Source organism: Prionailurus bengalensis, chromosome B4 (assembly GCF_016509475.1).
Source record: "Prionailurus bengalensis isolate Pbe53 chromosome B4, Fcat_Pben_1.1_paternal_pri, whole genome shotgun sequence".
NCBI lineage: Eukaryota > Metazoa > Chordata > Mammalia > Carnivora > Felidae > Prionailurus > Prionailurus bengalensis.
In genome coordinates, this window is record NC_057358.1 from 59,496,626 (window position 1) to 59,520,052 (window position 23,427).

Here is a 23,427-nt window from a genome sequence, read left to right on the forward strand (position 1 = left end):
GCCTTCAGTCAAGAGCACATGGGTGGCTGGACTCCTCTACTTCCTTCTTCTAAAATTTTCACTGCTCACTCTGGCCCATTCTTCCTTGTTGTTTTCCTTCCACCATGCTACAGCTTGTGAAATAACTCCTTGCCCATGTCCATGTTGGGCCATCAGGTTTCTCTATTCATTCTAGTAGCCAATTTGATTTTCATTCTCAGCCTGTGATTTTTTTTCTTTCCATTCACATTCAATCTTTAGTCACTGCTTTTCTAGACTGACTCAATTCTATCATCTGAATTTCTCTTTCTCTCAAAAACACCTTTTCCACATCCTAAACCTCTGTGTTCTACTTCCTTCAACTTGCCCTTCATTCTGTCCTTCATCCATCAATACCTAAAATTCTCTTTTGTCTTTCTAGCTATAATCTATCTGCCCTTACCTGTTTCCATTCTATATATGCATTTTGCTATACTATGAGAGACCCAAAAATCTTGTCAGTGATTGAAATGTATTAAAAAAAAAAAAAACAGAGCAACCTCTTTTGCTAATATATCCTAGAATGTGACACCTTCCCAGAATCTTTTGTAAAAGTTATACTCAAGTTTACGTATATTAGATAGTTATACAAAGAAGAGAAGGGCAAGAAGTGTCTAAAGAGCAACCTTTCAACACCTTAAACTTACATAGTGCTGTATATGTCAATTATATCTCAATAAAACTGGAAAAATAAAAAAAGTAAAAATAAATAAATGTACTCAGGATCTTACTTTATATCTACCAATGTCTGTTCAATTAACTGTTAAGATGTATGGGAAGAAGGAAGAGGGAGAGGTTGACAATGTGAGAAAATGACTGGAGAGAAAGACTGGAAAAGTCCAAAAGTTTGGACTTTAACCTGTAAAAAAAAAAAAAAAAAAAAAAAAGAAGAAGAAGCTACTACGGAAAAAATCAAATTGGCATTGTGCATTCAATATTTTTAACTTTTAAACACATCTGTGTTAGAAGATGCAAATTTCAAGTTGATCTTCATGTTAATAAAATTAAATTCATCAAACAACACTTACTAAGCACCTATTTTCATGAGGTACTATAAAATGAAAATGGTTCCTCTAAAAGAATTTAAAATTTAGCCTAATATCTGTTAGAAGTCCAATGGAAACTAATTACAGGCTAATACTTACAGCTTCTGTATGAAACATGCCGACCTACAACTCTAAGAGGCCAAAAGCCATCCTCAAGGTTTATCCTGATTAGACCTGAACACACCCCCTTCCTTCACACTCTCTATCTTCTCAGCCTCTCCTCCTCTCTCCTTCAAACTTCCATTAGTTGCCATGGTTTTCCTATTTTTCAGGCTCTGACCTGGGACTGTTTCCTCCCTCCTGGCCCAGCAGTTTTTGGTGGCAAGTATCATTTTCTTGTAGATCAGCCCCTAGCATAACTCCCGGAACACAACTGGGCATTCTGAGAGCATTTCCTTCTCCTTGGCCCAGAACAAGGGGGCAGGTGCTGAAGAAATGAAGGGACCAGAACATGAAAATATAACAAGCCATGGCACAAAACACAACTGTTAAGATTAACAAAATAATATTGGACATAAAATGTGATACCTGATGGGCCAGAATATAGATATTGTGTCCAACATCTTTTGGGGAAACACCGTCATCTCCTCCATCATCATCCCCATGGTCACATTCCAATCCTTGGTTATAGGCATTCTTCATCACATCCACCTATCAAAAAAACAAATAGGAAGAACAGGCATTTTACGTTGTCTATGAGGTATAATGAAAAACTGGAACACTTCTGGGGCACCTGGGTGGCTCAGTCGGTTAAGCGTCCGACTTCAGCTCAGGTCATGATCTCACAGTTCGTGGGTTTGAGCCCTGCATCATGGGCTTGAGCCTGTTTCAGATTCTTTGTCTCCCCCTCTCTATGCCCCTCCCTCACTAGCATTCTGTCTCCCACTGTCTCAAAAATAAATAAACATTAAAAAAATTTTTATTTATTTATTTTTTATTTTTTTATTTTATTTTTTTTAACGTTTATTTTTGAGACAGAGAGAGACAGAGCATGAACGGGGGAGGGTCAGAGAGAGAGGGAGACACAGAATCTGAAACAGGCTCCAGGCTCTGAGCGGTCAGCCCAGAGCCTGACGTGGGGCTTGAACTCACGGACTGTGAGATCGTGACCTGAGCCGAAGTCGGCCGCTTAACCGACTGAGCCACCCAGGCGCCCCCCAAAAAATTTTTTTTAAATAAAAAAATTTTAAAAACTGGAACACTTCCAAAGACTTGAAAACTACGAAAGAACTATAAATGAAAATGGCCTTAGAAATCATCTTTATTTAAATAAACACAAACAATATTTTCTGTCTTCCTTGAACATTTTTGCTTTGATGTTTGAATACTGACAATGCCAAAGTTCCAATGAATTAGGCAACTCTAGAACCCTGAGACACATCCGTTATTTATTAAGCTTCCACTAGGTACAGGGACAAATGGTGCTGGACGTCGTCCTCTGTACTGAGGACCCAACAGTGGGTACAACACAGTATATGCTCTCAAGGAACTTACTGTCCGGCGGGAGAGTCAGTACATCAAGAGGTGAACACAACAGTTCTACAGCAGCACTAAGTGTGAGGCACCTAGTGAGCACACAGTAGGGACATGAACTCAGGCAAGAGACTGATGGGGGGCCACAAGAAGGAAGTGGATGTTGAGAATAAGGTGTTGTAGGCAGAGGGCTATTGTACATTGCTGCTGTTGAATGAACATGTAACTCTTAGCCCCATTTAACCATAAAAATAGAGAATGTCTTGGTCCTCTTAGTCCACTACCTACAGATATGAGGCTCTCAGTAAATATATGTTAAATAAAACTGTATCTTACATTTTTATCTGCCCTCCTCAACTTTATTCCTCACTATTAAAGAGAGAGCAATGCTTTTGAAACCCCATGCTTTCAAGGACAAAAAGGGAGAGGCAAACCAAGAAACAGACTCTTAACTATAGAGAACAAACTTATGGTTACCAGAAGTGAGATGATGGGGGGGTGGGAGGGGCGGTGAAATAGATGGTGGGGATTAAGGAGGGTACATGTCGTGAACAGCCCTGGATGATGCATGGAATTGTTCAATCACTATATTGTGCACCTGGAACTAAAATAATGCTGTATGTTAAATATACTGGAATTAAAATTAAAAAAAAAAAAGAAGCCCAGTGCTTTTAAAGCATGCTGATATTACTTCATAATTTTTATGTTACAAGCGAGGTGGAAAATATAACTTCTACAATAAGAAGACACACTAATGATCTCTGTGGAATCCCCAGTCAAGTCTTCAGATAATTTTCTTTAGGCCAAGCATGGTGTAACATTTCAATGATACAAACAAGCACAGAAGGAATTGGTTTTATTCTTATTGTTCAGAAAGAGATATAAATAAAATTTTCGAGGAGTACAAACATTTTTCACATACCTTTCTCAAATATTCCAATACACAAACTAAAGAAAACTTGCTTTTTTTTTTCTGGCAAAAAGAATTTGCAGATAGTTTAATAGACTGTGACAGTTTGATTAAGAAAAGTACTTAGAGGAGCGTCTGGGTGGCTCGGCCAGTTAACTGTCCAACTCTTGGTTGTGGCTTGGTCATGAACTCACAGTTTGTGAGATTGAGCCCCACATTGGGCTGTGCACTGACAGCATGGAGCCTGCTTGGGATTCTCTCTCTCCCTCTCTCTCTCTGTACCTCTCCTGTTCATGCACTCTCTATCTGTTTCTCTCACTCAAAATAAATAAACTTAAAATAAAAGAAAAGTGCTTAGAGTGGATAAAACCAATGAAGTAAGGACCCAAATCACAAAGGCCTTTTGCATCATGGGACCTCCTGAGTTACTTTTAAAGGTAGGTTGTGATATGCCATCATGCCTGGTAGAGCAGTGAAAGCCACTAGACTTGTTTCATGACATGCATACTACAAATTTGTCCCTTTTTGGATTCACACTATTAGCACAGTTTCAAAAGTTTTCTTACCAGTTCCCTGGGTCTCATGTTAAAAAGAATTCTTTCCGCATTCTCACTGTCGTGTCTGCTTTCCATGATGGCCAGCAAAAGCTTGGAGGCATTGTTCTAGAGATACAGATTTAGTTAATGCAAATGAAAAGTCTATTTCATGGATTAACAATCCCTGCATTTGTTTTGACTGACATTACCAGGAGCATTTTTTAAAAAACAAACACAATTTTAAACTGCTAATTTCATTTGGCTAACTAACATTTTAAAATAGAATGTTTTAGGGGCGCCTGGGTGGCTCGGTCAGTTTAGCATCCAACTCTTGATTTGGGCTCAGGTCATGATCTCACAGTCATGGAATCCACCGAGCATGAAACCTGCTTAAGATTCTCTCTCTCCCTCTCCTTCTGCCTCTCCCCTGCTCACCTGCACATGTGCACACACATATGCTCTCTCTCAATAAATAAATAAATAAATAAATAAATAAATAAATAAATAATAACAAAAAATAAATTAAATAGAATGCTTTACTTCATTGTCAACACGAAATAAAAATAATGAATCATGAGAGCTATGTTACAAAGAATATTTTAAATATAAGTGAAAGGGTGTTTTAAATACAAAATTGACTTTGTACGTAATGCATTAAAATATAATATTTTCCTTCACTATTTTCTAAATAGGCATTGCCATGATGCCATTTTAATAAGAAAGTAAGGTGAGGGGTGCCTGGGTGGCTCAGTCTGTTAAACATCTGACTTCAGCTCAGGTCATGATCTCATGGTTCGTGGTTCAAGCCCTGCATTGGGCTCTGTGCTGACAGTGCAGAGCCTGCAGCCTGCTTTGGAATCTGTGTCTCCCTCTCTCTCTGCCCCTCCCCTGCTCTCTCTATTTTTCTCTCAAAAATAAACATTTAAAACAATTTTAAAAAATGACAGTAAGGTGAACGATGTATTTTATAGAAATGGTATATAATTCAAAGAATTTAGTGTAATAGTTTGTAACATGTTAGCATATTAGCATACCAAAACTTTAAATAAATTTAAGCAATAATTGCTGAGAATTAATCTAAAATTCTAAATTCACAAGTTAGAAGTAAAATATAAATTTATCGATAATAGTTTATTCGTCTCACTATATGGCATATATATGCATCATGTTTATCATCTGGGTTGTTGAAGAATAATATTTTCTAATTTTGTTTAATAGAGACTAAAAATAGTTTATGTTGTCTTTAATGTTCCAATTTGGTTTATAAATATGTATTGTCAAACATTTAACCTATGGATTCCAAAAATGTTTCTGATATAGTTGATTTATGATCCAAAGAATTACAGAAAGTCTTATTACACAAAGCACAATATCCTCAACATGTGGGAAGATGTTTCTTTACACTGTTTTCAATAGCACCGCTCCAGAATTGTGGCCACCTGTGAAATGATAAAAACCACCTGGGAGATATTTCTACAGTGTTTTTGCAATATTTATTTAGATAAAAATCTCAACCTCCACACACAATCTTTGATAGGAGGGAGCACAAGAGAAGTAGAGTCAAATGGCTTTAAGATGTTTCTCAGTGAGTCAGAATTAACATCTTACGGGATAAAAACTTGAACTGAATCAGTTGCTTGATGTATGCAGACATTTACTACATAAGTTTTGTTAATTTTATACAAATTAATTTTATTGAGTAGTTTAATACTAAATTCTCTCCACTTTTTTCTTTCACGAGTACAGCCTAAAGACTGTCTTTAAATGACTAATATTAGTAGCAATGATGTCTGATGATGATGGTAGCAATGTCCTGAAAAAGCTTTAGAATTTTGTAAGGGAAGTGGCATTATTTTTTTTCTGTTCCATTTTCAATTTTTAAGCATTGGTACTAAATCCTAAAAATCCATTTTTATACTCTAGCATCCTATACAAACAACGTACCTAAAAAAAATAAGGTTCCAGGATTAGTGGAGCTGAGATCCTCAGACCAATCTGAACTGACCCCACAGATTTTAAAGCTAAAACCTTGGTAACACTCACAGTATTCTCTAATGAACCTTACTTAGCAGGCCCAGTACATAATAGCTTAAAAATACATCCAATTTCAGAATACCATTGGCAAGATGATATTTTTTCCAACCAATCTTCTTTTTATACTATGTTGGAAGAATAGAAATCTTGTAAATGACCTACAGAAATCTGAATCAAATTGAAAGTACAAGAGCCTACATACACTAAGAAATCAAATGTGCGTGTCAGTGTTAACAGAAGATTTTCTTCCAAAGGGAGCTAGGGACCTTTATAAAAAAAAAAACAACAAAAGCTACCTATTTACAAATTCAACACTTTACAGTCACAGATCAGCTATGAAATATAAATTAAAAATGAAAGGATAAGACATATGAATAAAAAATTCATAAACCTATATAGTAAATGAGTCTATAGAATTAAGTACAGTTAAAATTATAAATAATTAAGCAATTAAATTTAAGAATGACTAATATAAAATAAAACTTAATTTAGCATTTTTGCTATGGCATACTCTATAATGTTATGGAGAATTTATAATTAAAAGCATTCTACCCATGGAAGCCCCCTAAAATTTGTCACTTTGTATTGCTCTGCTTTAAAAACATTGTTCTCATATTGGCCATTATACATAAAGCTTCATAGATTGTTTGGAAAGGTATATATGCCTTGTTCTTTAAGTAGAAGACTATATTTTAAATATTTCAAGTTAAATCCATCCCTTTGGTATTTTATACATATCTTGATTTAGCCAACTGTCATATTTTGAAAAGATACACATAATAGTGCCTAGTAACATAAGTGAAATTTTAAATAATCCTTTATCAAAAAAGCATTTTCATTTGAATAGATAAAAATATTTATATATGGTTAAGTAATACCCCATCATTTAGTTTTTTAATAGGTCTGGATTTGTAAATAATCTATACGCCTATACTTTGTTCTAATCGATGAATCACTCAGTATTTCCCTCCATTAAGTTATATCAATTAAAAATGAGTTTTTAGGCCAATAAAGGACTTTAAAAGCCAAAGGTCAAGGCTTCTGTATGTTGTTTTTTTTATGAATTATGATTAAAGATGAATGTAAGGGGCGCCTGGGTGGCTCAGTCGGTTAAGGGTCCAACTTCGGCTCAGGTCATGATCTCACGGTCTGTGAGTTCGAGCCCTGCGTCAGGCTCTGTGCTGACAGCTCAGAGCCTGGAGCCTGTTTCAGATTCTGTGTCTCCCTCTCTCTGACCCTCCCCCGTTCATGCTCTGTCTCTCTCTGTCTCAAAAATAAATAAACGTTAAAAAAAAAAGATGAATGTAAGATGAAATAAACATTTTTCTTGTAACTCAACCTAAGCTATCCGTCACATGGTCTTAGCTTGGCTTCATTAACTAAAGCATGATGTTAACGAAAAAAAGGATACAAGTTTAATCTATGTAAGGATCATCTTCATTCTATTCTATGAACAGAAAGACTGAAGGCTTATACATATTGCCAATGAAAACAGTGAAAAAAATACAAATTCATCTCGTCTATGAAAAGAAATATTTGCTTATTAGGAGCTCTTAGCACAGTCTTCACATAAGCACAACATATGATTCCATTATATATCTAAATCTATATTTAGAAACAAAATTATGGGGGTGCCTGGGTGGCTCAGTCAGTTAAGCATCCGACTTCGGCTCAGGTCATGATCTCATGGTTCATGGGTTCAAGCCCTGCCTCGGGCTCTGTGCTGACAGCCCAGAGCCTGGGGAGCCTGTTAGGGATTCTGTGTCTCCCTCTCTCTCTCTCTGCCCCTCCCTCTGCTCATGCTCTGTCTCTCTGTGTCTCAAAAATAAATAAAAATGTTTAAAAATTTTTTTAATAAAAAAGAAACAAAATTATAAAAATGCCATTCCTATTCTCCCTAGCCATAAATTTACCTACACAAAGTTTTACTTAATTATATTTGCTGTGATATTGGATAGACCTGTCTTTACAGAAAAATTGTATTCAACCAATTTTTTTTTACCTCTTTAACACTAAACACAATAATGTGGTCTTTAATAATTCATCTGTATTGAATATCATGCCTTTGGATTTGGGATTTATATAGCTTCTTGTGTATATTCATTTGTCTATTTCCATTTGAACAAAAACTTGATGAAATTTTTTTAAATGCCATTTTCTTCCTGATCTCTGATAAATGTAACTGCTGGGAAGTATGTGCACAGCTTAAGTTAAGGCAGCTTCTCAAAGGGAGTGTGAAAATAGCTCACAGTATTTGGGGAAAAAATAAGATTCTGATTTAAAAGAAAACAACTTTTAGAAAGAAGAGAGCCATAAAACTAGAATGCAGCCCTTTTTTAAATAGTCTAATTCATTGTGACTTGCTAGATAGAATTCTGTAGTCAAGATGAATTAAAAAATATATGGCATGATGAATTTTTAACACCTTATCTTCCTCTATATAATAAAAAATGTAAAATAAAAACAAAGGGAAGTAGTGAAACAAAGTAGCTACTTAAAAGACCTTTCAGTAAAGTACCCTCTAGCCAAACATTATCTCGAAGCTTGTTGGACATTTCATTAGGAATTTAGTGCACATTGTGCTTTTGCTATTCCTTTCTGTCAAGTCATTAGCTGAAAATAGGATAATATCTGGGGTTTTACAAGAGCTATTTGAAGATTCAGAGTCAATTCAGAAAGCAAGTTTTATATAGAACATGTCACTACCTATCCCCGCCCCCCCCCCCCCCCGCATAGTGGATTTACTCTACCTTTAGTTGGAGCACCAGATCCATTCGATATTTACCAAGAGGGTTTATGTCATTTAGAATCAAAGCAATGATGATATCAATCCCATTGGATTCATGAGTAGCAATACACGTCTAGAAAGCAAAATGTTTGTAAACAATATTTTATTTACAACATAAAAGCACTAGAAATTATCTAACATAAAATAACAGTCACCTTAGTTTTTTTGACCTTTAAAATATAATTAAGATTTAACTTTGAAGTCAAGGATTTAAGTTTCCTTTGTTCTTTAATATAGAATCTTTTAATTGATTACTTTTGATTAAATGGCTTTGAATGCAGAACACTGAAAGAGACCGTGTGTAACAGGTGTCTTTTATTTTTAACATGTTTATTTATTTATTTTGAGAGACAGAAAGAGAGAGTGAATGGAAGAGGAGCAGAGAGAGGGAGAGAGAGAATCCCAAGCAGACTCCATGCTGTAAGCATAGAGCCTGGTGCCGGACTTGATCTCACAACTGTGGGATCATGACCTGAGCCAAAATCAAGAGGCACGCTTAACCAACTGAACTCACCCAATAGGAGCACTCTATGTATTGTTATGAACTCACCCAGGGACCCCAGGTATCTTTTAAAATGAACCACTTTTATAGACTTTCAAAAATTAAGTTAAAGAATTTCAAAAATTAAGTTAAAAACTCTTTCAACCAACAAATTCCAATATTCCCTCCAATAGAGGAGTGTCTTAAATTCAGAATTTTAAGACCTGATCTCTCCTGGCTAAGAGAATATTCCCATTTATGAAAGCAGTGTTCGTGATATGCCTAAGGTCTGCAAGTCAATGTTATTGGCACTGATGTAGCATACCAATTTAGCTGGTACTTAGTACTCAGTGAGTCACAAATGATGTTGCTACACATGCTGGGTGGCAGCAGACAAGGCATACAGGTGCCTTCCAATGTTCTGGGGACATCCTGTCCATGATGATGGCTAATGAAAAGTTGCAGATTCCTTAAACCTGAGTGATTTAGAGAGGGACCTTACTTGGGGAAAGTTTATAAAACATCCTGAGAGATAAATATCAGTATTTTGAAGTTAAGGTCTACTGTGCCCCGATTCTGAACTTAATTCAACTTATAGAACTTGAAAAACAGAAACCTGTGGGTTGGAGTTTGTGGAATTACATGTTATAATGCAGCACCCAGTCAAGGGGGTTGAAAAATGGAAACTCGGGTGAGTTAAATGAGCAAGAGTAAAATCAAGGTAACTCTGGAATGACTGCTATTTTTCAGAATGGGCTTCATTTCTCCTTTTGCACAAAATTTTTTTTTACTCCCATGACACAAAGGAAAGGTGTCCTCTATTCATCTTCTACATTTCCTGAGGTTCTGATCATTAAAACACTTGCTAGACTTAGAGGGAATCGATTTGCAGATCATTTCTGGAATTTTCTGGCAACCTTCTTTTCTCGCACACATTTTCAGAGTACGGGGTTCAAAGTAAGTATATTTTTAGATATGGGATTCATGTTCATTATTATTACTTATATTGTTTTATTATGTTATTTTATTATTAGTTTTTACTTTTAGAGCTTACCTGACTTAATAAATGATTTTTAAAAATTTTTTTTAACGTTTTTATTTATTTTTGAGACAGAGAGAGAAAGAGCATGAATGGGGGAGGGGCAGAGAGAGAAGGAGACACAGAATCGGAAGCAGGCTCCAGGCCCTGAGCCACCAGTCCAGAGCCCGACGCGGGGCTCGAACTCACGGACCGTGAGATCGTGACCTGAGCTGAAGTCGGATGCTTAACCGACCGAGCCACCCAGGCGCCCCAATAAATGATTTTTAAAACACAACTTCATCCATTTATAAGACCAGAAGTGGGGAATATGTGTTTGGCATTACAGGTATACATGTTTTCACCAACAACAAAACCAAATCTCTAAATCTATATATTTTTCCTTAACTTTAAATCAATAGTTAAGTTTTCTTGTATCATTACCCTAGGAGACTGAAATACAATCCAGGAAAATCCAGGGCAAAATCTGAAAAGTCCTTTATCAGGGAACATGTGCATTGCAGAGGGAAGAAGAGTATCCTCATAACAAATTCTTTATGTCAGCAATTGTTGAGTTTTTATTCTACATACCTCTGTATGTATGCATATGTGTGTGCACATGTTTATGCATTTTTTGTGCATATGTCATATAGTTTGCAATAGAAAAGCAGCAGTTTTTTTCACACTTCTTTCTACGTTATGCACTGATGTTTGGTCCTAATGGCTACTTTAAAATTTATTTCCAAAGACGTTTACAACCCGAAAACTTTTTCTTTCAGGGTGAATCCATGCTTGCGATGGTAGCCCCATAATTAAGTGGATGTGAATGGTCAATTAATAAACTCTGGGGTGGCTCCCCTCCCTTTACTAGTTCAAGTGTCCTATCTTCTACTCCCACAATGTGTCCTTGATATCCAAGAAAATGGAATCAGGCAAACATTCTGGAAGAGAGAGGTAAAATTTCACCCCGGAAAAGGTAATACAGTCAAAAGCACACTCTTTTTAGACTCCATCAAAATCCCGAGTTTTAGGAACAGCTCTACAATTTACTGATTCTGTCACTCTGAGACAATAGAACATCACTTAACCTCTGAGTCAGAGCCTATTCATCCACAAATGGGAGCAAGACCTATTTCATAATTTTGTGAATATAAAGGAGATAATATATACTGCCCACTGCAGTGCAGTGGAAGGAGCCAAAGGGAGTGTGTTCTACAAATCCTGGAAAAGAATCATTGAAGATGAAAACTGAGCAATGATGAAGAAATGCATTTTACTCTTTTTGGTAGGTCTGATTTTTATCTGGAACATTTTCATGGGAAATTTCTTTTACAATGAAATTAAATAAAAATATGGCATAGTATTTGCTAGTCTATAATTCAGTCTTTGTATGTTTTGTGAGAAAAGTAAGAATATCTGGCAAAGCAAGAAGAAAGACCTTTTAAATGTAGACAAAGGTTGGCTCCTTCACCAATTTGAGCCTTTTGCTAATTAGTCATGAATACTTTTGCGTGAAGAACTGCTTTCATGGTTACCTGATTTTCATGGCATGGGCCCTGGCAATACTCCGTCAAGCTCTCCAGAGTCTGGTTGACCAGCACTACATTCTTCTCATTGATGTAGAGACCCAATAGGCCCAGGCCACCGGTGGTACTTCCACAAATGCAGTCCAAAAACTGAAGGGTCTCACAGACAAGGTTATAATTTGTTTTGTTGTTTTGATTCCTCAAGAAGTTCTGAAGGCAAAAGAAAATATACCTGAGGGGTTAAAAGAAATCACTGTGCTAATTGTTTTCAGCTCTCTCACTATGTGTGTTTTTCTAACTCAAAAATATCCCCATGGCAATGTGGAATGGAATTGCTTTTTATAAGAAAGTGTTCACATTTATTAAATTTCCCCTGGGTTTAAGAAAAAGACTCTTAAGTTTTTCCTCAAGAATCTAAATTTCTCAGTATAGTTCATAACAAACATTTCTCAGTGTCATTATCTTCAAACTATATGGACAAGGCAAAAAGAAACAAACAAACAAAGAAGTAGTAGGAAAAGGAGAAGGGAAAAAGAAACTAGAAAGAAGTTCTTTAGGGAAGGAAGCAATCAAATTTTCAAGTAAACGATCCCTTGTAAACAGTGCAGCTTCAAACAGTGGATGATACAACCGTTATGGAGGGCAAGTTAGAAGCACCTATTAAAATTTTCAGTTAACATACAATTCCACTTCCTAAGTTACCATATTTTATATGTAATGTACCATATATGTATGTACCATATATATATGTACCATATATATATATGTATATGTACCATATGTACATATGTGTACATATATATATGTACCATATATATATATGGTACCATATACCATATATATGTACCATATATATATATGTACCATATATATATATATGTATGTACCATATATATGTACCATATATATGTACCATATATATATGTACCATATATATATGTACCATATATATATATGGTAACATATATGTATATATATAATACATGCACATAAGACTACAAAGAGGTTCCCTGCACACTGCTTATTAATAGCAAAAACTGGAAACCATACCATACCTATCATAATGCAACTGGTTTAACAAATAATAGTACATCTAAACACTGGAATACTGCAAAGCTATAAAAATGAGGTACTTCAATATATACTGATATAAACACAGTCTAGTAATAATTTCGTAATAAGATGTATTACTAAATGAAAAAAGTAACTCGAAGAACATTATATAATCTAGTTTTTTTTTTAAGTTTACATGTACAGATCAATATGCTTCTATGTACGTAGAAATTTCTCGAAGGAAGTATAACTGTTAACGTAATTTCTTTGGGGGAGTAAACCCAGTGAAAGGGGAGGCAGAGAGGGAAAGTTTTATTTTTATTTTATTTATTATTTATTTTTATTGATTTATTATTTAATTTACTTATTTGAATTTATTCCAACCACTTATCTTTGTTTAGGGTTTTTTTGTGTGTGATTTTTTCCCACTTTTTTATTGTGGCAAAATAGATATAAAATCTACCATTTTAAACATTTTTAAGTGTATAGTTCAGTGGTATTAAATAGATTCATAATGTTGAGCTGCCATCACCATCATCCATTTCCAAACCTCTTTTCATCTTGTAAAACTGAAACTCTATACCTATTAACTTCTCATTCTCCCCTCCCCCTCCCCCTGGCAACCACTACTCTACTTTCTGTCTCTGTCATTTTGACTACTCTAAATATGTCATATAAATAGAATCACACAGTATTTGTCTTTATGTGACTGATTTCATGTCACTTGGCATAATATCTCAAGGGTGATACATGTTGTAGCCTACGTCATAATTTTCTTCCTTGGTAAGGTTGAACAGTATTCCATTGCACCCATATACCACATTTTGTATACTTATCTGTTGATGGACATTGGGGCAATTCTATATATTAGCTATTGTGAGTAAGTCTACCATTTGTCCTATTAAAACAAAGGTTTTTTTTTATAAGTAGCATTTTCCAAACTGTTTGATCCCACACTCCAGTAAGAAAAATATTTGATCAGATACTATGTATCTATCTGCTACATGGACAGACCAAGTGGATCAGCTTAAGTATGTAGGCATATATCCAGTATCTTCCCTCTGGAAGTAATACGCTGGTCTCTGCCTGGCCCAGGTCTGCAGCAGCCCTCTCCACGATGTGGTCCACAAGACTCATAGCTTCTACCACTTATTAATTCCTGAGCTTCTCCTCTCCTTGAAGGATATTTAATGCAATTTACATGAATCCACTATCTCTTACCAACTCACAACACCTGCACTGTAGGCTCTTACTAGAGAACACAACTTCAAACTCTGCTCTCTCTAATCCTGGACATATGCTGTTAGAGACTATTGCACCTTTCATGTAATTATGCCACAGTGACATAAGCAGTGTGCACCAACAACGAAAAAAACAAGAGGCGAAAATTCCTAAGCACCTACTTGACAAAGAAAAATGTACCAAAAAAGATGTAAGACCGGGATCATATTCATCTACAAAGGTATCAACCTTTACTGTCCTAAAAAATCCTCTTGTATATTAACTGTCTCTAATGAAGACATAAATATACTCTGTATCTTCACTCAAGATATATGAATTGAAAAAAAAAAAAAGATACATGAACTGATTTGGAAATGATGAAAGCCCCTGTATCTACAAAACCATGAGAGGTATAGTTGAGGCAAATGTGACCTTACTCAACAAATACCAGAATATTAGGAATAGAGAATGCTGAGGCTAAACAGATGTGAATTGAGGATACAAAGGATGATACTGTACAAGCCTGATTTTTTCACACATAAAGGAATTTTCCCTTCATTTTCCTTCACTTAGATGCAAAAGTTTCTTCCCGACTCAGAAGAGCACCATTGGTTTTATTGATTATCTCTCCAGAACTACACATTAGTTTCATTGGAATTTAGTTACCTACAATCACAGGCTGTATTCTCAACTATTACACAAAATAGAACAAATACCTGCAGCTCCCGATTGTGATTCTCACACAGCAACTGCAGAAACCTCAGTATGGGCTGCATGATGGCAATTGCAGGACTCATGGTTACTTCCTCGGCAGACTTTTCCTCGGCATTTCCTGCTTCGGATCCTGCACACATCATGTCGATTTCTGGATCCATTTCTCTTCGGTATGCACAATATGCTTTGGAGGTTGCCGAAGAAGCTTCTGTTAATTGCCCTTTCATTCCCTCTTTTAAAAGTAATGATGAATCTCTTACTGAAATAAAACAGTACTCTTAGATTTCTGAATTAGCTTCTTTTGCCAATTAAAAAACAAGACAACCAGTTACCCAAATACTCTAACAACTGAATCAAAAAACATTTGACAAGAGGTGCAACAATTTCTCCCAAAATAATCTAGCAACTACAGAATTAAATTTGCACAGGACATTAAAAAAAAATCTAAATGTTCAGCCAATTTCAGAAGGGCTCGTGTCTTTCTGATAAATATAAAATATGAGAATTCTTGAATACAAGAAGGTGGAGGAAAATATGGCAAACCTCAAAATGTTATGTTTATATGATTTGTATTAAGTTCACTGATGACTTTGTTATTCCAAATTCCAAGAATCTTTCCTTAGAGTAAGGTGCTGTAACTCCTATTCTTAAAATTTGGGTTTCATGAATACTCAAAAGGTTTGGGCAGTTGCTCTTTACCATGCCTTCCACAATGAAGTCAAACTTTTCAATGTCGCTTGTTCCTTTGCGTTAATAACGCCTTGTTTGAATTTGGTCCTGCAAAGCTGTTTCAAGGTCAGCCCTGTGGCCATAGGATTTTAAGGATGGAGCTCCATACACAGAACCACAGATGGGATATTGAGATGAAGGTAAGTGAGATCTAAAGGTGGTGTGACCTTCTTTTTTCTCTATTCCCCCAAGTACTCAACTATCTCTTTACCTCTCATTCGTGGACCAGATGTCATCAATTCATTGTCATCATCCCTTTTTTTGTTACCTAAGTCTATGGTATTAACGGTCACTGTTGATCTTATCTCTTTCTGAGCAGCCTTCATTCGGTCATACAGAACTTTGAAGAATTTTTCTGACTTTTTTTGTTCATGTAATTGCTGGTAGAAGGAGTACTGCAAGAAAGCATATTTTAAGATATCAACACCCAAGGGGAGAAAAATAGTGCTTTCTTGCTTGAAATAAATATAAACATTATGAATAAAAGCACACATTTCATGTGCTGCCCATTATTTCATAAATTAGCAGCCTTTGCCAGTCTCCTGTACTATTTAACATATACTAATAATAACTTGTGTTTGCTTAGCACTTTCCAGTAAAATCCAATATATTTTCCTGTTATTTAATTCACCTTAGTGATTATTTTATTTTAAAAATTTATAAGTGCACTGTAAGAAGTTGTATGCAAAGAGTGCCTTGATTTTTATAATATTGTAAACTCATGTCTTGATTCAACACATATTTATTGAGTGCCTACTACGTGCCAGGCCCTTGCTACTACGAGGCATAGAACAAAAAGGAAAAGCCACCACAATCCCTCCCTTCATGAGTGTGTCACCTAGAGTGGAAAACAGCCACTAATCCAATGATCATGCTGTCTAAATGCGGGTTTACGCAGAGTTACAAAGAGTTATTTTTCTCTTTATCTAAATTATAGTACATTTAATTTAGAATGTGTTACCATGGCAGCCTCACTCACAGGAACCCACTGATAGATAGGCCCTAAGTTTTTTTGGTACTTCATTAGCTACACTGCTTTGCATGGGGTCTAGGACAAGCCTGCCCTAAGATGCATAAAATGGATTCTGCTTTAAGAGTGAATAATGATGTAGAAAGAGCTCAACACCAAAACAATGATAAAATATGTCTTAGTGAGAGGTAGAAATACTAAGCCTTGAGAATATCTATCTAATCACTGTCTGCTTAGTGACTTATGGCAGTATCCAGAAGAGGTAGGAGATGGGAAAGGTGATATGTACCAGAGAAAATAGAATCTGAAATAAAGTAAAAAAAAAAAAAAAAAAAAAAAAGAATTCTAGTAACTATACTGATGGAAAGAAAGTTATATAACCTTAATGAGAGATAGTGTGAAGAAAACATGAAAAGTAATGACTACCTAATCAAGTACAATGAACCATAATCCAGCAAATGGAAACAACTAATTCTGGTGAGCTTGGCTCCTGTACATAGACTTTCTTAAAAGAATGCTTAGAACCATGACCCATAGGTCCTGGGACTTGCAGGTAAAACTAATGACATCAAGTCTTGAAATGGATGTCTGTCCTGCAATTTTCAATGTGAACAATGTACGAGTAAAGAGCAATTTATGAAGCCTTAGGAGTCGCCTTCATACCTAAAAGGTGGAAGCTCTAAGCAGGAGGCTAGCAAACCCTCAAGAAAGCAGGACAAAAAGCCACAGTAACCATAGCAACTACAGGGAAACAGTCACACTGGTTCCATTAATTCAAAGGATAAACGCAGCATTTACAGACCTCTACGGTCCCACAAATTAAGCTGATGCTTAAATCCTAATATTTTCAATATAACCAGGTTAGAAGGTGAAAGGAGTTCCCAATATATTAATGAGGAAGTTATAGGAAATTTGTGGCTCTATTAAAGCAAAGTTTTATAATTTATTTAGTTCCTTGAAATACATGATCTCATTGATACTTTCAACACAACTGTGTGATAGAGAGTAATCTTATTTCCATTTTATAGATCAATAAGATAAAGTTTAGTAAAGGTAAATGACTTGCCCAACATTACATAACTAGTAAGCGGTAAAGCTAGGATTTCAATCTAGATTCTCTGTCTCTAAATCATTAAATTTACAAAGTAACCTCTTAAGCTCAAAATAATTGGTCATTTATGTAGACTACACCTTTTTAAAACCAGGGCATTACAAAGCTGAACAGTGTGTCTTTAATAAAAATAAAAAGTATGTTTTATATATACATATATAATCTCAGCAGGCAGCATAAGGATTTCACTTGTAAAAGATATGGTTTTTGATTAGGAAACTGTTTCCATAAGTTTGAGAGTATAAGGGGAAACTCTTGAGGCTTTTTTCAGGAAACAAGGATGATGGACCAACAGATCTATATGGGAGAGGAAAGACTTTCCCCCCAAGAAGGATGGGGAAGAGTAGAAGAGGGAAGGCAGAGAAGGAACATGAAGTGAGGAGCTAGAGATGAAGTAAGCTTAGGATAATGGCGCAGGGTGAATCAGCCAGCAAAATTTACCAGGAGTCAGGAAGTAGAAGGTTATTTCAGAAAGGAGATGTTTATAGTGGTTAAGAGCACCAATCCTGGAGCCAGTCCACATGGGTTCGAGTCCTGACCCTCCCTATAACTAGCCATGTGAGCTTGGTAAGGAGCTTAGACTGTCTATCTCAAATTCTTCTTTGGTAAAATGAGATGATATATGTTACCCCACCAGCTGTTGTGAGAATTAACCAAGTTAGTACATATAAAGCACTAAGAACAGTGCCTGGTACTTAGTAGGTATTATCTTCATTGTTGTTATTGGTGTTCAGTTTGAAATTAAAATAGAAATACCTCTCTTATCCTCCCCTTCAACCAATCTTCAATAATGTACATTAAACACATAAATTGGCTTATGTAGCTAGGAGGGTATAAAGTAAGGAGGGGAATCAGATTCCTACCCCAGTACTATAGACGTAGGAGTGTCAAGTCACTAGTGCCTAAGGGCACCGTGACAATGTAAAACCCTCTGGGGACTGCCAGGAGTCTTGGGGAGGAGTGGATTTTAGACTGCTAAAGGGCAAGGAACAGGATTCAAGTTGACCTCAGTGAGACCTTTTAGAGACAGAAGCACACAGCTGCTCTCTGGGTTACACCGTGATATAGTTAAGTGACAAACCTAAAAAAGGGATGGCTGGTAAATGACATTGTCATAACCCATCTTTAAAAAAGGCTTTCATATACAAAAATAATTTAATGCTTTTCATCAACAAATATTTGCTGAATGGCGATAAAGCACACAAATGTCAGAGACAGGACATGATCTACTTTAAGAAAGATGAAATTTAATTGGAGAGGCAAAATGTCGTACAAATAACAACAAAACAAAGTAGCACAGGAAGAGTGCCAAATAAATATTAAGGAAACGAGTGTTATGGGAGCTCGGATAAAGGAGTGGTTGTCAAGGCCCATGCCAGATAAGGAAGATTTTGTGAAGGGGGTAGAATTTGATTCAAACCATTCATTCATACAGCCATCACTCCTGAACATTTACTGGGCCAGACATGGTGTCCGACACAAGGGATCCAAAGATGAACCACATGGGGTCTCAATTTTTTTAAGGACTCATAGTTTGTTAGAGCCTGGTGCACACATGAAAAGGCACAATAAAGTGGCAAAAAAATGCCACTGAAGGCATCTGCAGGATACAGCAGGTGCATATAGTAACCACTGGACAATTCTGCCCAGGGGGACGTGGGATCAGAGAAGGCTTCCAAGAGAAGCTCATGAGTTGGGTCCTCCTGGAGGAGAAAACAACGTAAGAGAAATAACATGACACATATGAGGAACGATGAAGAGCTTAGTATAGCTGGTGTGCAGGAGACAGGACAGAGGAGGGAGGAGGTGGGATAAGAAAGGAAAATGGGAAAATGTAAAGAGATTAAATCATGAAGATCTTATGGACTTTGTTAGGGAGTTTGCCTTTATAGGGCAAGTGACTGATTTTAAGCAGAAGAAAAACATGTTTTTTGGAAAGATAGCTTTGGAGGCAAAGTGTAGAATGATTTGGAGAAGCACAGAACTGGGATCAGGGATACCTCCTGAAAGACACCATGGCCCAGGAAAAGATAAGAAGGATGGATAATGAGGGCTGGATATGGAGAGATGGAAAGCAGAGTGTGGGTATGAGACATGTTAACAGGGCAGAATCACAGAGATTGGCCTTCAATGAGATGTTCAGGAAGGGAGTGAGGATGAGTAGGCTGAGGTCAAGGTGGGTTTTCAACTTCTGGCCAGATATCCATGTGGATGGACTGCCAGTCACTGAGGGAGGCAAAGTAAGAGGAGAAGTGGGTGGATGGAGAATCAGAGTGGATTCAGTGTGGGACACGTTGAGTTTAAGGTACCTGTGGGACATCCCACAAGATATTTCTGGAAGATAGCTGGATGTAGAGTCTATTGGTGCACAGAGTGGGGAATCATCAGCATCGAATGGAAGTTAAAGATGCAGAAATGAATGAGGTCAGGCTGAAGGAACAAGCAAAATAAACAGAGGAGAGCCCAAAGAAACTTGGGAGACATCAAGATTCAACAGTTAGGTAAATCAAGAAAGAAGAGCTTACACAGAAGGCTAAGAAGAAATGGCAGGAGGTGAGAAGAGAGTGGTGGTGTCCCAAGACCTAAGCTGAAAAGGTTTCAAAAACAAAGAAAAAGTCACCAGTGACAACTGCCACAGAAACATCATGTGAAAAGGGACTAAAAGGTATTTGAGGGTTCAGGGAACTTGTCAAGAATCTTAAAGTAGATCAGGAAGCTTCTGACAGAAGCTGGGTTATTCTGCGGCAATATGAGGCCATAAATAGACGTACATATGTATGGAGGGTGAAAGATGATCTCATCTGATGACCCTATGTGGTCCAATAACAGGAATCTAGAAGATACTTTATTGGCAAGGATTGCTTCTATCTTGAGATGCAAAAAAAAAAAAAATCTTTCACTACTGTCTGGATAATCTACATCTCATATTATGTAGTTGCCTAGACAATTTCTTTAGAAAGTCCCAACTGAATATCTGGTTGTGGAAGACAAGACTACTTCCAAGAAAACCCACACAAATCCCTCCACCACCCACTTTCCCCAACGTCCCTCAGAGGAATTTGTGCTGAAGCTTCACCACCACAAGACTTTTCAAAATTTGTTTTTCGACTAAGAGGGATCGGCGTTTGGGAGATGCTTTTTGGTCACCGTGATATCTGTTGCTCATGAGGCCTTTATTCCTAAAGCCACCTGCTATTAGATATAGTGAAACTTCTGTTGTTCATTGCATTTAGTGGATTAATAAAGGAAAATATCCTGGCTTTCAATTAGATAGGGTTTCTATTTGCCATGAATAGGAAAGGTTGATTCTGCAATTTCCAATTAGCTGTAAGCATAGCTTCCTTCTCCAATCGAGACAAACCTGGAAAGAGCAGGTTTAGTGAGTGGCAGGATAAGGAGGAAGATGTGTGTTCTCTGGGAACACTCGCCAGCACTGTCCTCCGGCTCACCCAGTGTGTTCTGCCTTTGGGAGTGCAGGAGCCCAGGGGCAACTGGTAAGAGTTTCAAAGTGAAGTGTGTGCTTTTTGAGAAAGCGTGGCTGATGATCCCTGCATGCAGATGGTAACAGCTTTCAACTCTCCTCTCCTAGGGTAAATGAATGAATGAAATTGTTCTTCTCTCCCTGGACCAGTGAGAATTCACTTACTCAGAGGGATCAGGGTAATAAGCACTGGGAGATTTGGGGCATCGAGTAAAGGTGCTATTCTAAACTTCTAGAAAAGTAAATGGAAGGTGATGTGCTGATAGGGGTGGTAAATGTTACTATGTTACCTGATTGATGCCAAATACTGTGTGAGGTGTTTTTATATTAGCTCATTGAATGAATCTATCTATCTATTTTTACATTTAATTCTTAGATGAATCAAAATGTTGTTTTTCTCTGCTGAAAGTTCCCCTCAACAAATCAGAATTTCTGGTATGATGTTAGAAAGGATGCTTCTGAGGAATGTTTAGCTTCACTGAATAATTTGTGAAGGTCTGTAGTTTCTACAGTAAATCAAATAAATTTATAAGGAAAATATGAAAGTTGCTAGGTTTTTTTTTAAGATAGTCATGAGAAGGTAAGAGAAAAAGACATTACTTTCCTTGGTTTCTATGACAAGTAAATAAGAAATACAAATAACCAACATAACGCTCATCATGATAAACAGATACCTGAGTTTGTGTATTTCCTCCTTCAAGCAAGGCAATGCCAAGTAAAATTCCTTCTGAAAAAATTCTGTCATTTTTGGTGTTCACTATAACATCAATGACAAGTTCAGATGCACCTTCTTTGTCCAGTAGACACTGAATGTCTGACATTGATATCCCCATCTTATCTGAATCTTGTCCCGAAAAGCTCCCTGTGATTAGCAAAAATAAATAAGTAAAACTTAATTACAGACACTATTAGTACGTAACATTTTTGAATTCTTAGACCTTAAAAATATTTATCACTGAGGGCGCCTAAGTGTCCAACTTCGGTTCAGGTCATGATCTCACAGTTGGCGGGTTCAAGCCCTGTGTCAGGCTCTGTGCTGACATGACAGCTCAGAGCCTGGAGCCTGTTTCAGATTCTGTGTCCTCTTCTCTCTCTGCCCCTTGCCAGCTCACATTCTCTCTCTTTCTCTCTCTCTCAAAACTAAATAAACATTAAATTTTTTTTTTTAAAGGAATATTTATCATTGGAATTTTTTCCCTTCCCCATTAAATATAATAGGGGCTTGGGTTTAAAAAATGTCAAAAGTTTGTAAAAACATACTTTCTATTAAATGTATGACACCTAGAATTAAATGTTTTTTCTTAATAAGAAATGCTTTTAGAAAAAGAAAACTAGCTTTATTTTTGTCCTTAATTTAAATATTAAGAAATTATGACATTGTTTACTATTTTCCAGAGTCAAAGAGCAAAACTAGTCCTGATGTTCAAATCATTTGTTTTATGAATGCAAAATTTTGGACAAAGGTCTTTTGATAGTGCTTTTCAAGTGAATTTTTTATATTTATGCTATTTTAAGTTAAATACCAGCATAGCACCAGCAGAAAGACACGTGACTAGAATCCTAGAACGAGGGGCAAATGATCAGTCTTACCTCCCCCTTGTGCAGATTTGCTGTAGGTTCCAGAGAGGTGTCCATTGATACCAACTCCATAGTCTCCTTTAAAGTAGCGATTCAGGAGTATTTTTCTTAATGTGTTACCCTAATAAAAGGGATAAGAAAAGTGTTTCTTATTGTTTCTCTTTCTAATGAAAAGGGAAAGTAGCAGTACATTAAAATGCCCACTCAAGATGCATTTTATCAATGATGTTGACATGGAAGAATTAATTTTATATAGCATAATATTTTCCGAGATGAAAATTTGCAAATGCTTCCTAAGAAAATAATAATGATTTTGCTTCTCCCAGAAATAAAAAACAAACTAGAGTACTTTCCACGAAATGTACTGAGAAAATCACAACAGATTGTACTAAGAAAATCTATGCACTATAAATTTAAGATTGCCTCAAAGGCTGAGGGTCCTAGTGTTGTTAAGAATATTAGTGATGCCTAAAGAAGACACAGTTTAATAAACACCCTGAGAATTGGAAACCAAAAGCCCTATTTAAGAGGAGATTGGTAAATAGAGCTAGGAAAGTGCTGGGTATACAACAGGTGCTCAAAAAATTAAGCTTGATAAGACAGAGTGAATATATTTAAATTCCAAGGGCTTTATTCAGAAACTGACGGGCAAAAGACAAGTGTATTCCTTTATAAAATATGTAATTCAGAAGTTCCTAAGTCTTCAATGTTATACTGATTACAAGACATTTTAAAAATAC

General features: G+C 36.4%; 1 protein-coding gene across 2 annotated transcripts in view; it reads right to left on the minus strand.

Moving 5' to 3' along the window:
- Window positions 1-23,427, minus strand: part of ITPR2 (inositol 1,4,5-trisphosphate receptor type 2) — a 508,158-nt gene that overhangs the window by 148,718 nt on the left and 336,013 nt on the right. For both annotated transcript variants that reach the window (XM_043561419.1, XM_043561418.1), the window contains exons 38-45: window positions 22,700-22,808; window positions 21,784-21,971; window positions 15,759-15,942; window positions 14,821-15,077; window positions 11,840-12,040; window positions 8,768-8,878; window positions 4,014-4,109; window positions 1,593-1,715 (exon numbers count right to left, since the gene is read on the minus strand). In XM_043561419.1, the coding sequence (XP_043417354.1) occupies window positions 1,593-1,715; window positions 4,014-4,109; window positions 8,768-8,878; window positions 11,840-12,040; window positions 14,821-15,077; window positions 15,759-15,942; window positions 21,784-21,971; window positions 22,700-22,808 (1,269 nt within the window). The remainder of the gene's footprint in view (window positions 1-1,592; window positions 1,716-4,013; window positions 4,110-8,767; window positions 8,879-11,839; window positions 12,041-14,820; window positions 15,078-15,758; window positions 15,943-21,783; window positions 21,972-22,699; window positions 22,809-23,427) is intronic.